Genomic DNA, 15818 nt, shown 5'->3' with positions numbered 1-15818 from the left:
TTTAAGAAGGAAAGGCTTCCGCCGAGTGGTTTTAGCTCTCACGCCGGTTATTCTAAATGCATCAAGAAAGCGAATTTTTTTTTTTTTATGAAGGAAAGGTTTCTGCCAAGAGGTTTGATCTCTAACGAGCTGTTCAAAAAGCATCACGGGAAAGTTTTGATAGATTTAGCTGGTTTACTAGTGTTAATGACAATCCCTTTCCCTCAAAGCTTTCGTTTTACTTTGGATTTCTTTTGTACGCTTTTTGCAAAATTAACTCTTTGACTCCAGAAACCTCCTACGACAGGGAGACACTGGCTGTAAATGGCAGTGTTGCTCAGTAACGTTTGCTATCAATGGCCAAAGTTGAGGGTTTCTAATCATAAGTTAAGGTAGAATTTCAATCTCGTAGTGAAAACGCCATTCAAGAAAGTACTTAGCGTCAAGGATATTCAGTTGTAACTTAAAACTTAAAAAAAAATAATTAAAGTTACTTAGTAAGATCCGATCGAGCCATTTGTAACTGATAGCCGCGGGGGTTACATTAGAGAATTAACAGGCTGGTGTTTCCATTAAGGGGGGACTTAACGTGAACGCCGTTTTACCGCACTTTACATGGCTTTAATGGAAATATCTCGTTCACGTTTCAAGCAATCCAAAAACCTAATGTTCATCCCGTAAATCTATGTTGTGGGGTGTTTTGTGAATTTTGGGGTGATTTTTGGGTATATTTGGGAGGAGATAGTTTTTCAAGAAGGATTGGTTAAATTAAGTGAAATAAGAAATATTGAAGAATTAGTGAAGTTTTAAAATAAGAATTTGTAGTTAATCATTAATAGACGGATAATAATACCGGAAAAAAAAACTGTACCGGTAGTTAAAATGTAAAAAGGTTAATGCGCTGTTTACCGTGGAAGTGTACTCAAACCAATAATTATATTCTTGTAATCAGAATGAAACGTAGTTATTCATCTCAATTTCTTAAACTTAAGATTTCAGATAGTTGTCGGAAATCGGTGACAACCAACCTTTTCACCATAAAGATAAACTATTTTAACTTCGTTATGCCTGAAGGCTTATCTTGTACACAAACGGAACCCAAAAGCAATTTTAAAAGTTTTATTTTTACCGCTGGAGGGGGTGAATAAACTTTGAAACGCATTTTACAATCTAAAGACTAATATTTCAACTAACTCCTGGACTAAAAACAAGTTCTCTAAAAATTAAAACTAACCAAAAATAGAGTTTGTTATTGAAAGAAAACAATACAACATGCAGTACTCTTTAACTGAAAAACTTTTAATTTAATGGCCTCTTTCTAGGATTTCAACCACCGGAAAAAAAGTCATAACCATACAAAAAGAACCAAGCTTTGATATTAGACAGAGTACGAATTTTCTAAGGCTCAAAACAATTTTACAACTACCAATAACTTCCTTCAGCAGTCTGTGTTTGTGCTCCGGCTCGCCTTCGACCACATATTTACATGTTTTATGGTAAATCGCTAATTGTTCTTTGAGTATATTTAAGTCATCTACAAGCCAATTTTTTCCCGACACTACTCAGTTATTAAAAAGCAAATGTCCAACGAAACAATTTAGACATGCAGTAAAAACGTAGTTAAAATTAATGTTATATTGAGGTGAAAACAGTGTACATGTGATTTTAATAAAGCGTTTCAATAAGCATGCACTCGGGTAATTCTCTGTAGATTTCCTATCTGTGATCTTCTACCGTTCAAGAACATACAATCTCTCGGCCCTTCTCTTAGATTTTCTCAAAACCCGCTGTCGTGGTAAGTCCAGTCGGGCGGATACGCGAGAAGTGAGGGAGTCATGCGCGCTTCAGCCACTAATTGTAACCTTCAAAGAGCCGCGAGGACGTACGCGCACGAGAGTGATCCTCCCTCCATCGTTGTGGGAGTTATCCGCGCCAACGACTCTCCTGACTGTTCCAGGTTGAGTAAGCGGAGCAGGTGTGTTCCTGCGTTACCGACACAGCAGCACGTCTCTAAATCCTTTACGGAAGTTACTGTTAAATATCACGTAAATGGCTGGGTTTATCGCGGTATTTGCGTGACCCAGAAAGTAGCCCATGAATAAGAGAGTGGCTGAAGGACCACAGGGAAAGTTCTTGCGGTCAAAGAACGCTATAAACTGGGTGACGTACGTGGGCAGCCAGCAAAGGGCGAAGAGAATGACGACTGCCAGCAACATCTTGAGAACTTTCTTCTTGGACTTATCAGCGTGGAGTTGGTTTTGGGCGGTTTGATTTCCAGGAAGCCTTCTCACCCAAAGTTTGTGAATGACGAAAGTATACAACACCGACATAGTCAACAGCGGAACTACGAAAAATATTACAAATATAACAATTGTGAAGTCTTTGGACGCTTCTTCTGTGAAAGCCGGAGTCCAAATTTCTACACAGTAACTTCGTTGGTCAACTCCATAAATGATAATTTTCATGGCGTAAAGAATTGGAGAGTTGACACCGATTCCCACGATCCACACAATTGCGATCATAACATAGGATATGCGAAATGTTATATACCGCCTTAGAGGGTACATGATACCTAGGAAACGTTCGATAGCGATTGCTGTCAGACTCAAAACTGAGCTTGCAACGGACAGACTTTGGACGAAAGGGAGGATCTTGCACAGAATATCAGCAAACACACCACTGGACCAATCCATAGTACGGGTCACAATAACACGTATGGTTACTGGCATGTTGAATGCTGTTAGCAGAAGGTCGGCGACTGCCATATTGGCTATCAGATAATTTGTGACAGTTCGCATTTGTCTGTTCAGAATAACAACGCATATAACTAGCACATTACCAATGAGCGAGCCAAACAAGATGATGAAGTAGGCGATGCATTTGGAAACTTGTTCTGTGGTAGTATCGATGTGGTTTTCGCACTGCAGTGGAGGATCAGAAGGAGTCACGTTTCTGCTACTGTTTGTGGCCATTGCTTGTTAAGGATGAAATAGTGGCACGCTTCGAGTTTAGTCCGCGCTAATGATCGGTGAATGAAAACGTACCTTTTTGAATTCAATTAGCAGGTAGTTGATACGTGGATTATGACGCCGCTATGCTCTCCAAAGTCTGTAAACTTTCCTCGCCAGTTATTAAATCTAAGGTGTGCCTGTCTGTTTATAAGTTCTCCTTGTAGGCCCGTCGATGAAGCAGTTTGATCGCGGAAACAGCACTTTATATTATTCCACTGAAAGCCCTGTCAAAGTAAACGGTCAATCATTGTAAGGTAGTGTCAAAAACGAAGACCAAAGACCCACTCGAAAACGAAGACCCACTCGAAAACGAGGACCCACTCGAAAACGAAGACCAGCTGGATCAAACAGCGGTTGTATAGACCCAAACATTATTTGTGCAAAATAAAACGTCAGAAATTTCTGGGTTTATACTTTTTTGAGTAAATTAAGAGTATAAGCATTTATGCGGCTTATCCCACCCATAAATTGGGCGATTGTTTGCCGTGACTAGCACAATACCGGTCTTTTGAGTTTATTTGTTCATTGCATTTCCAGCTTTCTGTAGGGACTTTAACAAACGAGGACAGCAACGGTAACGAGAACATCATTTAAAAAATATAACTTCTCGTTTTTGTAACTCTTTCGCAATCATTAAAATTTGTTTAACTTGGAAAATGCTGGCGAACTCTCCAGGAACTAAATTAGTATGAACGACGTCAAAGTAAGGAAAAAGAAAGAAGAGTTTCGTCATACGCTTCCGTTCACGAGAAAAGCTAATAGGGAGTTTAAGGCCCGGTTCATACGTCGAACTTTACATGAGCCGAACCTAATCATTTGGTTCGGCGCATGTAAAGATCGACGTATGAATCAGTTAGGATCGACAGATTTGTATTTGGGTCGACCCGCCGTTCTATTCAACTGCGCCAGTCGAATAGAACGGCAAAAGTTCGACTTCGATTCAGACGTCGAACTTTTCATGTGCCGAACCAAATGCATACGTTACGTATAAATTATATAAATTATATCTATCCCCGAGGTCTGCGCGTTCCATCGACTTGGCATGCGCAAAGGACTTCATTCTGAACAAGATGGCGGGAAAAGAGGAATGTGCTTGTTCTTCTCCTTTCGAAACAACTGAATATACTTGTCTGAGATGCGAAAGATTAAAAAAAAGAAAAAAGAATCTATTCTTGAAGTGCACACGCTCTTCAAACCGACAGAAACTTTCCAATACAGGCTATATCAAAGGCGAAGCGTCAAGACTTCTCAGAACAAAATCTTCAAAAACAAAATTTGAAGAAAACATTACTCTATTCAAACAGAGATTACGCAACAGAGGTTACCTCGATAACCTTATAATAAAACTCTTTCAGAAGTCAACCTCCGCGAAAGAATGTCGGCACTACAAAACAAACTAAAAACCCGCAAAAACATTTTGAGGTTTGTTATGGAATATCGCCCTTCTTTGCCTAACCTTAAACAATTCAGATGAGTAAATACAGGAGGCATAATCAGGGATGGAGACCGTAAGCGTGCGGTCCACGCTTACCCATGAGTTGTACCAAAAAAATCTTTTTTTTTAAAAAAAATTGCCCCCCCCCCCCCCCTTCTCACGTCATAAACCCGCGTGAATACACGCAAATTTGCGTGTGGCTACTACCTTATATGTGACACGGAAAGCAGCTGAGAAAAAATTCACTAAAGATAAAAAAGTCCTTACCTGTCTGAGTACATGTCCGTAGAGTGTAAGCTTTTTTCATTCATTTAACAGTAGCAACGCACGCAGCGCCACCGTTTTGGCCCCTTTTTTACTTTACTGTGAGAGTCATGTGATCAATATGCCGCTTATTCCAACTTTTCCCGTCTTCTTTCAATTGTTACCTTTTCTTTGTGAGAGTCTAATTCCTTAAATGTGGGCACTGAGGAGATATTCCCTGGCAGAATTTTAAAATTTGGACGCCGTTTTGAACGGGTGGAAAAAAATTTCAATTTCTCCACGCGCGATCCTGGCCGTTTACACGCGTGCGCACACGCGCGTATGGCGCAATTTGTTTCTAAAAATAGATTTTCTTGGTACAATACATGGGGACAGGCCCACAAGTCAAATTGGCATCTCGTTACGGTCTCCATCCCTGATTATGGCTCCTGGTAAACGACACGATAGAAAATCTGCCTCTGCTAAGGGAGATCTACAAAGACCCTTCCTTACTTTCGTGCAGAAAAGCCGCGAGATCTTTGAAAGACGTACTCGTAAGAGCAAATTAGCTTTGAAGGTCATATTCTTCCTATCTCGATCAGTAGGAGCCGTGTTTGGCCTGTCTTTATTATTTTACCAAACAAGCTCTTCCATGTCAGAATTCATCTTTCCCGCCATTTTGAATCTTGTTGAGTAAAAACAACAGCCGCTGACCACGAAAATCTACTTTCTCACTTTAGCTTTAATTAAGTTCGACTTCAGTTAGGTTCGACGTCTGAATCAACTGCCGAATTAGGTTCGGCTCATGTAAAGTTCGACGTATGAACCGGGCCTAAGAAACGAGGACGGTAACGGTAACGAGAGCGTCATTTAAAAATATAACTTCTCGTTTTTGTAATTCTTTCGCAATCATTTAAATTTGTTTAACTTGGAAAATACTGGTGAACTCTCCAGGAACTAAATTAGTATGAACGACGTCAAAGTAACTAGAAAAAGAAAGAAGATTTTGCGTCATACGCTCCCGTTCTCGAGAAAACCTAAAATTTGGTCATTTCACGTTGTTGTTTTGCAGAGGACGGCAAAGAAATGTACCAAAATGTAGAACGCACGTGCTGAGTGATTGTTTTTGCTCATTAAGCTCATTGTTTTGAGGCGTTGTCGTTACCGTTGCCATCCTCGTGTCTAAAACTCCCTAATATTTGGTCATTTCAAGTTGTTTTGCAGAGGACGGTAAAGAAATGTACCAAAGTGTAAAACGCACGTGCAGAGCAATTGTTTTCGCTCATTAAGCCCATTGGTTTGTGGCGTTCTCGTTGCCAGCGCCGTCTTCGTTTCTTAAACTCCCTTATACTCAAGAAAATTAAGGCATGGGTCTCTAGTTATTTACTCAGGGAAAAAGCAAGGTAGTGGTCTATCTTCTGAAGATTTAACCAGAAAATCGTGAGACTTCAGAAAGCTTCTAGATGTCATCACATTGACATGTACGATGTATGTAAATTAGGTCACGTGACCTGTTGCGGCCGCAATATTCATGAAAACCAGGAGCCGATAAGTAACTCATGGGCTCCTGTGAAAACTTTCCAGAAAAAATGGCACCACTTTTTATTGCATCCTGGAGGCTGCCTGTATGAAAACCTTAATCTAGACCTATATAAGGTAGCATCAAGACGTTATTTATTTACATCTTTTGAGACACGGGTACAGATCCATATTTCTGAGGGTTTTTTTTCCTGATAATATATAGAGATGATGTTATCTTTTTCGAGTAAAAACCTAGAGACGCTTGCCTTAATTTTTGTGAGTATTTTCGGATTATACGACGACGAAACAAAGAAACAATATAAACAATAACGTTTTATTAACTGAAACGATGAAAACATGTAACAAGTAACATTAAAACAAAACATTTACTTAACGACCCAGTCGTACTTTTATTCAAACAATTCTATAGACGTTTTGTACCGGATAGTTTTGGGATACCTTTATACCCAGCCTACAAAGAGATTGTGTTTGTTGCAGTCGTATGTATGAAAACCTTAATCTAGACCTATACAAGGTAGCATCAAGATGTTATTTGCATCTTTTGAGACACGGGTATAGATCCATATTACTGACGGTTTTTTTCCTGATAATATATACTAGAGATAATATATATGTGAAGATTTTGCCAAAACCACAGGAACTGTCCATTTGGCCATTATATGGAGATGTTGGTAAAAACAGGTTCCACTATAGCATGTATATTATTACTAAATACATCGCGGTATTCAAACTTGAATCTATGGTTGGATAGGTGGGCGGATTTGAGGTTCGTTAGGAAAATTCTGGGTAAATACAAAGCTATAGGTTGATATCTGATTGAATTTATGAGAAGAGTGACGTTATGGCTGAATACTGAGTAATTTTAAGAGAAGATCTATGTGATTGCTTTCATGAGAAAATATTTAGGAGAATACACACGGGTTCTGACTGCACTATCCTCATGTGTTACATAAGGTGCAATTACACTGCGTAGTTCTTTCTCCGGTCATATGCTTGTCTCAAGTAATGAGACACATCGACATGTAAGCAACGGTGACAGTATTTGTGAGCTGATGTCAGGACCCTATAAAACACGGCAAGGTCAACTGGGTGTCATCATGTCATGTTATGTGATCTGTTGCGCTTGGAAACGGTACCAAGGCCATATCCGCCCCACTCAATAAATATTCTTGCCTAGACAAATTCTAGGACGCTTGCGATTTTGGTCAGCCAAAAAACTACAACGAATTTTCGATCTCACTGACTTTGTAGCTGTTCAATTTGTTGTTAATTATAGGGTAAAAGACGTCAATTTTGCCGTAAAAAACGAATTTATTAGGATACACAGTCGTTTTTCTTCGATATATAGGCCTTTTAAAACATGCACTTTTTGTTTCCACCGAAACATCAGCATCCCAATTTAATTCTTTTGGGAAGGTTAGAAAAGAAGCCTGGTATAGCAATCGGTTATTACTTACGTTTGTTTACGCCTTTCTTTGTCGTTTCCTCCCCACCCTCAGTGTTCAATGTTGATTCCCCACAAGAATAATCCGTAAAGATGTACAGTTAAAACTCAACAGACTGACAGCAGGAGGGGGTTAAAAAGGGGGGGGGGGGGGGGGGGGGAAGGAAGATAAAACTTAGCAATGTTCAAGAGTTTATCGCGACGACTGTAGTTACTGGCAAATTGACCAGTGCTGCCCTGTCACGAGACAAGTACGAAAATCCAAGATAACTTTCAAAACGTGCATCCAGAAACCTGCTGCTGCGAAAATTGTCCAGTGTCTTTCCAGTAGCATTCCAGACCATTCTGTGGAACATCAGCCAGAAGCTCGATCTAAGAACATTTGTTAATGCTGAATAAGTACATGTCAAAGATGAGGAGTGTTGGTCTAGCATTAATCTGTTACGATACCAGTGCTTAGGGGCGGCTGCAAAACGCCGAGCCGCTATGTAGCTACAGATAGGTCACTACTGACTTACGTTCTCTCACTCGGATCGTTTTCTTTGGTATAATAATTTTTCCGGTCCTGCCTCCCTTCGGGTCTCGCCACTTACCCCCATCCCCTGTTAATTATTGCACAATTATTTTCACTCTGTCAATGCTTATAATAAGCTGAAAAATCTTCCTGTAAGTAGTGCTGACTCGTTAGCCGCGAGAGTCGTGAGTTCGCGATTCAGTTACTGGTGCACACGTCTAAGGACTTGTACCTATCAAAGTATCAAAGTATTCAACTCTTAATTACGATTATTCTATTCTACTGATTCTGTTGAATGATGGAGACAATAGTTAATGAGTAAGAAACGACTTCAGTGAGCACAAAGTTGACCCAAAACTGTTGGTGCTGCAGTACACTTAACAATACACAATATAACACCTGATTTCTCATGATAACGTTCTTTCCATAGATCAAGAGAACTTTACAAAATTTAGAATACATACGGTATTCACATAATGCCGCCCAAGACCGCAAAAGACTGTTATGACCTGTTATTCATGACAAGTTTTGTCAGTTACGTGATGTTAGTTGTGTTTACAAGCCAGAGGGTTTTGATATTAGAATTGTTCATTTTCCCGCTCAATGGAATGACGCAATATTGGCCTGTAATAAATTCCATAAACACTAATTCGTGGGGCCGTTTGGGCATGCTGCTAAGTCGTGTATCGTAGGCATATTTTAATTTATTTTTCATTTGGAAACAAGTAGATCATACAATGATGATAATACAAAAAAGGCAATTTAGCAAGGAACAATTTTTATTTGGGGCTCTGACAATTATCATACGTGGGCCTCAGAAATTAATCAAATATTGTACGGAATACAATTAGTTCGTCCTTGTTATTTGCTAATCTGCTTGTGCATCAATTGAAACATAATTGTATTTACAAAATTGTATTTACTTAAGTTATGCCCTCTACGTGATAAGGTATATCAATTATGAATGCCATTACATTCGGAATGGAGCCACAATTGTTATATGGGAATAAGTATCCCACTCAAGGAAGGATACGGAAGAGAATAACGTCAGGTCCAATTCTACATATCCGCTACCGAGTATGAGTGCTCTTCCGGCATCAACATATTGGACTTGGAGCGTCTTATAAAATTACCTTTTGTTCAGAAAGTCGAGGTATAAACATGAAATTAAACTGACCGTGGGCTATTCTAAATGCATCAAGAAAGCGAATTTTTTTTATGAAGGAAAGGTTTCTGCCAAGTGGTTTTATCTCTAACGAACTGTTAAAAAAGCATCACGGAAAGTTTTGATAGATTTATCTGGTTTACTAGTGTTAATAACAATCCCTTTCCCCCAAAGCTTTTGTTTTACTTTTGATTTCTTTTGTACGCTTTTTGCGAAATTAACTCTTTGACTCTATAAACCTCCTACGACAGGGAGACACTGGCTGTAAATGGCAGTGTTGCTCAGTAACTTTCGCTATCAATGGCCAAAGTTGAGGGTTTCAAATCATAAGTAGTTAAGGTAGAATTTCAATCTCGGAGTGAAAACGCCATTCAAGAAAGTACTCAACGTCAAGGATATTCAGTTGTAACTTAAAACTTAAAAAAAAAATAATTACAGTTACTTAGTAAGATCCGATCGAGCCTTTGTAACTGATAGCCGCGGTTACATTAGAGAATTAACCGGCTGGCGTTTCCATTAACGTCTTTTGTTTTAGAGGAATAACAGACAGCAAGAAATGTAGTCCATATATATCAAAATTAGGGGAGGTCCAAACTGGACATTTTGAGTTTTTCGTACTTCCCAGTAAAATGTGAAGTACTCGAAAACAAAAACAAAACATAAATAAAAGCTGAAAATGGGGATGCTTTGCCTTCATTAAAATTTAAAATACTCAAAAACACTTTTCAGTACTTCTAATTAAGTTTTTCAACAAAACTGAAATAAAATTAAAAAGGTGGGGCAAGCATCAGGGTTGCGTGTACTGCCTTGTATATAATCCTCATATGTGATTTGAAGCCATGCTTTATAAATCACTAAAAACGTCTGTTTGGATTTGTGCCGCCGTCAAACTAAGCTACCCCAAGGCCCTTAGGCATATTCAACTGAAACAAATATCTCTGAATTTTACTGTAGTCTCTTAATGCCGGAAAAATAACTGTACCGGTAGTTAAAATGTAATAAGGTTACAAATGCGCTGTTTACCGTAGAAGTGTACTCGAACCAATAATTATATTCAAATTGTGCAGAATTCTTGTAATCAGAATGAAACGTAGTTATTCATCTCAATTTCTTGAACTTAAGATTTCAGATAGTTGTCGGAAATCGGATACAACCAACCTTTTCACAATAAAGATAAAACTATATTTAACTTCATTATATTGCCTAAAGGTTTATCTTGTACACAAACGGAATCCAAAAGCAATTTTAAAAGTTTTATTTTTACCGCTGGAGGGGGTGAACAAACTTTAAAACACATTTTACAATCTTAAGACTAATATTGCTTGGCTTTTAATTAACTCCTGGACTGACAAAAAGATCTCTGAAAATTAAAACTAATCAAAAATAGAGTTTGTTATTGTGGCCTCTTTCTAGGATTTCAACCATAGAAAAAAAGGCATAACCACACGAAAAGAACCAAGCTTTGATATTAGACAGAGTACGAATTGTCTAAGGCTCAAAACAATTTTAAACAACTACCAATAACTTCCTTCAGCAGTCCGTGTTTGTGCTCCGGCTCACCTTCGATCACATATTTACATGTTTTATGGTAAACTGTAATTGTTCTTCGAGTATATTTAAAAGCCATCTGCAACGTGCGCTACAAGCCATTTTTTTTCGACACTACTCAGTTATAAAAAACAAATGTCCAACGAAACATTTTAGACATGTAGTAAAAACGTAGTTAAAATTAATGTCATATTGGGGTGAAAACAGTGTACATGTGAATTTAATAAAGCGTTTCAATAAGCATGCACTTGGGTAATTCTCTCTAGATTTCCTATCTGTGTTCTTCTACCGTTTAAGAACATACAATCTCTCGGCCCTTCTCTTAGATTTTCTCAAAACGCGCTTTCGTCACGTGGAAAGTCCAGTCGGGCGGATACGCGGGAAGCGAGGGTATCATGCGCGCTTCAGCCACTTGTCATTGAAACCTTCGAGGAGCCGCGGGGACGTACGCGCGCGAGAGTGATGCTCCCTCCATTGTTGAGGGAGTTATCCGCGCCGACGACTGTCCTGACTGTTCCAGGTTGAGTAAGCGGAGCAACTCTGTTCCTGCGATACCGACACAGCAGAACGTCTCTAAATCCTTTACGGAAGTTACTGTTAAATATCACGTAAATGGCTGGGTTTATCGCGCTATTTGCGTGACCCAGAAAGTACCCCATGAAAGATAGAGTGGCTGGAGGACCACAGGGAAAGTTCTTGCGGTCAAAGAACGAGATAAACTGGGTGACGTACACGGGCAACCAGCACAGGGCGAAGAGAATGACGACTGCCAGCAACATCTTGAGAACTTTCTTCTTAGACTTATCAGCGTGGAGTTGGTTTTGGGCGGTTTGATTTCCAGGAAGTTTTCTCACCCAAAGTTTGTGAATGACGAAAGTATACAACACCGACATAGTCAACAGCGGAACTACGTAAAATATTACAAATATAACAATTGTGAAGTCTTTGAATGCTTCTTCTGTGAAAGCCGGAGTCCAAATTTCTACACAGTACCTTCGTTGGTCAACTCCATAAACGATAATTTTCATGGCGTAAAGAATTGGAGAGTTGACACCGATTCCCACGATCCACACAATTGCGATCATAACATAGGATATGCGAAATGTTATATACCGCCTTAGAGGGTACATAATAGCAAGGAAACGTTCGATAGCGATTGCTGTCAGACTCAAAACTGAGCTTGCAACGGACAGACTTTGGACGAAAGGAAGAATCTTGCACAGAATATCTGCGAACACACCACTGGACCAATCCAGAGTACGGGTCACAATAACACGTATGGTTACTGGCATGTTGAATGCTGTTAGTAGAAGGTCAGCGACTGCCATATTGGCTATCAGATAATTTGTGACAGTTCGCATTTGTCTGTTCAGAATAACAACGCATATAACTAGCACATTACCGATGAGCGAGCCAAACAAGATGATGAAGTAGGCGATGCACTTGAAAACTTGTTCCGTGGTAGAATCGATGTGGCTTTCGCACTGCAGTGGAGGATCAGAAGGAGTCACGTTACTGCTACTGTTTGTGGCCATTGCGTGTAGGATGAAATAGTGGCACGCTTCGAGTTTAGTCCGCGCTAATAATCGGTGAATGAAAACGTACCTTTTTGAATTCAATTAGCAGGTAGTTGATAAGTGGATTATGACGCCGCTATGCTCTCCAAAGTCTGTAAACTTTCCTCGCCAATTATTAAATCTGAGGTGTGCCGGTCTGTTTATAAGTTCACCTTGTAGGCCTGTCGATGAAGCAGTTTGATCGCGGAAACAGCACTTTATATTATAGCAGTGAAAGCCCTGTCAAAGGAAACGGTCAATCACTGTAAGCTGCTTGACACGCCAATTTGACGAATTTCCATTTACTCAATTAAATTCACGTCGACAGTTCCGTTCTCTTGTCTTAGTGAATTCCTTTGGCGTTTCGTAGAGTGTTTGCTACAGATGTGGGAAATTTAATCCCTTCGACGAATGACTGTTGCGCAAGTCATTTTCAAATCTTAGAGATCACAAGATTTTTCTTTAGGCTTGTGTGCGATGCTCGAATGTCACTTCAAACATGATGAAATCTGGCCCTTCGGGATGACTGAGACGAACAAATGACCTCTGTTTTAAGTCTGTTAAAATCACTCGACCTGCCTCTGGCTTGAGGTAGATTATCAAATAAATCAAGTTTTCCGGTCAGAGAATTCTTTCAGGACACGACAGACGGTAAAAGCTTGTTTACACACGAACCCGCTTCAAATCGCTGACGTTATCTCCAACAAGACGATTTGAAATGTTAACTGCGAGTTTGACCTTTTAGCTTTTAGAAGAAATGCTTCATTGCTTCTTCTCTGGTGGACTGCAAAGTATCTTTCCAGCTGTGACAGTTTATATGCGCGCGCGGCCACAAGTATGTGTTCCTTTCGGATTCAAATGTGCCTCAATCCGGTCTGACAAGAGCCTGCAAATGATAGATCGCTGACAAGTCGAGTTATTATCAAAACATTGCCGAAGAAAAAGGCTAGCCCTTTCTGATCAACGAGTAGATTCTTGTGTTGTCGTCCATTGTTTTCATTGGAATTCACTAAATTTGCGCCGCCAATATCAAGGCAAAAACAGAAGCGTACATCTTAAGAAATTAATTCAATATCGCTACCGACACTTGCATGAGTTTGCGGTTTTTGTAGTGCTTGTCTCTCGAGTCTCCACGAGTAACCGTCCAGTATTTTGTTGACCTCGGGGTGACTAAAAGTTGACTACAGTAAACAAGGTACAAAAACAAACTTTATGAGTTTTGCTGAAAATCTCGGATACTAAGCAAAATATTTACCCTAAAAACAGCCTTTTTCGCGGAAACGTGCTTGCAATAAGGATTTCCCTAAAACCCCATTGTCGATTAGTAGATGGATTACAAGACTACGCCAAACGAATAGCTGTTTACGTCAGTAACTGTGAACAGAAACAAAAATAATTTATTCTTGCGGTTCCAATATCATCCTTTCGCGGATTTATTTAAAGCGCTTTAATTGCGTCAAGCATGATCACTTGCGTTTTGATCGTCAGTGATTGAGCAAGAATGTGTGATTGATCTCTTTGTTTTACAACCGAAAGATTAACTTTGAAAATCTTTAGTATCCGAGGGATGACAGCATTTGATTAATGACTGGATTTAAAGTCAATGAAGAGTGTAATTTGCGGCACGATTAAATATGTTTGCTAATCTCGGAAGATCGATTGAATCAGTTTAAATTTTCCTGAATTGCCAAAATTGTGGCGTACATCGTGAAATATTAGTCCTTGTATTACCCCATCTTTTATTTTTTTTTCCTTATTTTAATTTGAACAAGAAAACTGTAAAGCCCTTCTTAACCTGCCGCTTTACCCCACCCTACACCCCTTAGATTTTTTAACCTTCCCCCCTGCCTTTCAGCTGGCAAATTTTAAAAAAACTGCATGCTTCAGCATTTCTCATCTTTCCAATGGAACACTGCGGTTTGGGTCGGCGTTAAAAGGTCTTAAAAAATCGGTCGCGTTTCTTTTTCATCCATCATCAAGTGTGTAACGAAACATTTTGAGGCCATGTCCTCATGTTTGTTGAGAACACGCCAATAATTTATTTCCGAACAAATTCATAACTTTCTGGGTTGTTTCTGGTCGCTGTATGCTTCGAACAAACCAAAAACCAGAATTTCACAACAGTTGCCGATAAAATATCGAATAAATTCACGGCGTATGAACACGATTGATCGTTGTTTTGTTATTGAGCCCAGGAAGACCTCTGCAGAGCCTGAATAACCCTTATTTCTAATAATCTCAAAGAATTTATCCTTAAGTTGTACATATATATATTCAGTACGAACCTGGTTAATATGGACGCCAAAGGGACATGCAAATGTCCGTATTGTCTGGGTGTCGGTCCGTATTAAAGCGGGCTCTCACTGTACACGTCACGTACACATGTTTTAACGACGCAGCCGGTCAATTGAAAGCCCCCGGCCCCCCGACCCTCGGGACATTAACATTGAACTCAGAATGATTTGTAGTTTATTACGCTTGATGCCCTGAGGGCAGCTCGTGTCTTAAAACTGCGGCTCGATCGTCGTCGTTTTTTACGCGTGATACCCTGAGGGCAGCACGTGTCTTAAAATGGGCTCGATAATCTTCGTCGTTTTTTTTTTACGCGGGATGCCCGCAGGGCAGAACGTGTCGAAAATTGGGCTTGGTATTTTCGTCGTATTTTTTTCTTCCTCGTAGCTTCAAATCTGCACATTAATTTATGCATTAAACTCTGTCCTCTGCTAGTAGGGATATATTGTTCTGATTGTCTTCAACAGAAGTAGTCTCCCACGCAACTGTTCTTAGTGTCGTCACGCAACGCTCCTCCCCACAACACTAAGAACGGCTGCGTAGGAGACTACAACAGAAGCGGCCCAATCAAAATTTATTACTGAGGCACATATCACGAGAGAGGGGACTCACTTATGATGAGAGCCTGTACTGGAAAGTTTCTGTCGGTTTGAAGTTCGTGCGCACGTCAAGAATAGATTATTTTTTAAATGATAAAAGAAGCAGAGACCGATACAACGTAGAATTACCGTTTAAAGATTACTATATTTCGGCTGGCCAAACCAGCCTTCTTCAGGTATAATGAAAATTTACATTGGGACATACGCTTATATAGCTGACAAATATTTGCGCAATAGCGGAACTACGTTAAACTAAATTGATTGACAGTATAAAATATGAAGCAAATGAAATAATAATAACAAAGAATACTAGTGGAAAAGAAGGTGTAGTTAGTGAGACCATCGGAAATGTATGGGCAAGTGGCACAATTTTTACCGCAACGATAGGAGCCGGAAGGGAGTTGTGGGTAATCGTTCGCCCCTGTGCAAACATGTGTAAAGGAAAGTGGTTTGGATGTTTGAATTCTTTCCACGTGTTCGTTTAGTTTCG

General features: G+C 39.7%; 1 protein-coding gene and 1 pseudogene across 3 annotated transcripts; both read right to left on the bottom strand.

The window, feature by feature from the left end:
• Positions 1-942: 942 nt before the first annotated feature.
• Positions 943-13763, bottom strand: LOC146467638 (QRFP-like peptide receptor). 2 transcript variants are annotated; one of them, XR_014867615.1, is made up of 2 exons: positions 10894-13763; positions 943-1447 (listed from the first exon to the last, which is right to left on the bottom strand). XR_014867615.1 is itself a non-coding variant. In XM_085125179.1 (1 exon), the coding sequence occupies exon 1, from the start codon at positions 12414-12416 to the stop codon at positions 11286-11288; it is 1131 nt and encodes a 376-aa protein (XP_084981305.1). In that variant the 5' UTR covers positions 12417-13763; the 3' UTR covers positions 10574-11285. The 2 variants fall into 2 exon arrangements, 1 of the variants encoding a protein (XP_084981305.1); XM_085125179.1 differs by lacking the exon at positions 943-1447 and having other exon boundaries at positions 10574-13763.
• On the bottom strand, positions 1446-3647 carry LOC146467639 (QRFP-like peptide receptor; annotated as a pseudogene). The gene is made up of 2 exons (XR_014867616.1): positions 3056-3647; positions 1446-2979 (listed from the first exon to the last, which is right to left on the bottom strand). The product of XR_014867616.1 is annotated as a QRFP-like peptide receptor (transcript).
• Positions 13764-15818: the final 2055 nt, after the last annotated feature.

Source organism: Pavona decussata, unplaced genomic scaffold, assembly GCF_977016875.1.
Source record: "Pavona decussata unplaced genomic scaffold, jaPavDecu1.1 SCAFFOLD_134, whole genome shotgun sequence".
Classification (NCBI taxonomy): Eukaryota; Metazoa; Cnidaria; class Anthozoa; order Scleractinia; family Agariciidae; genus Pavona; species Pavona decussata.
The sequence above is the reverse complement of the archived record's forward strand: the minus strand, read 5'-3'. Positions and strand labels throughout refer to the sequence as shown.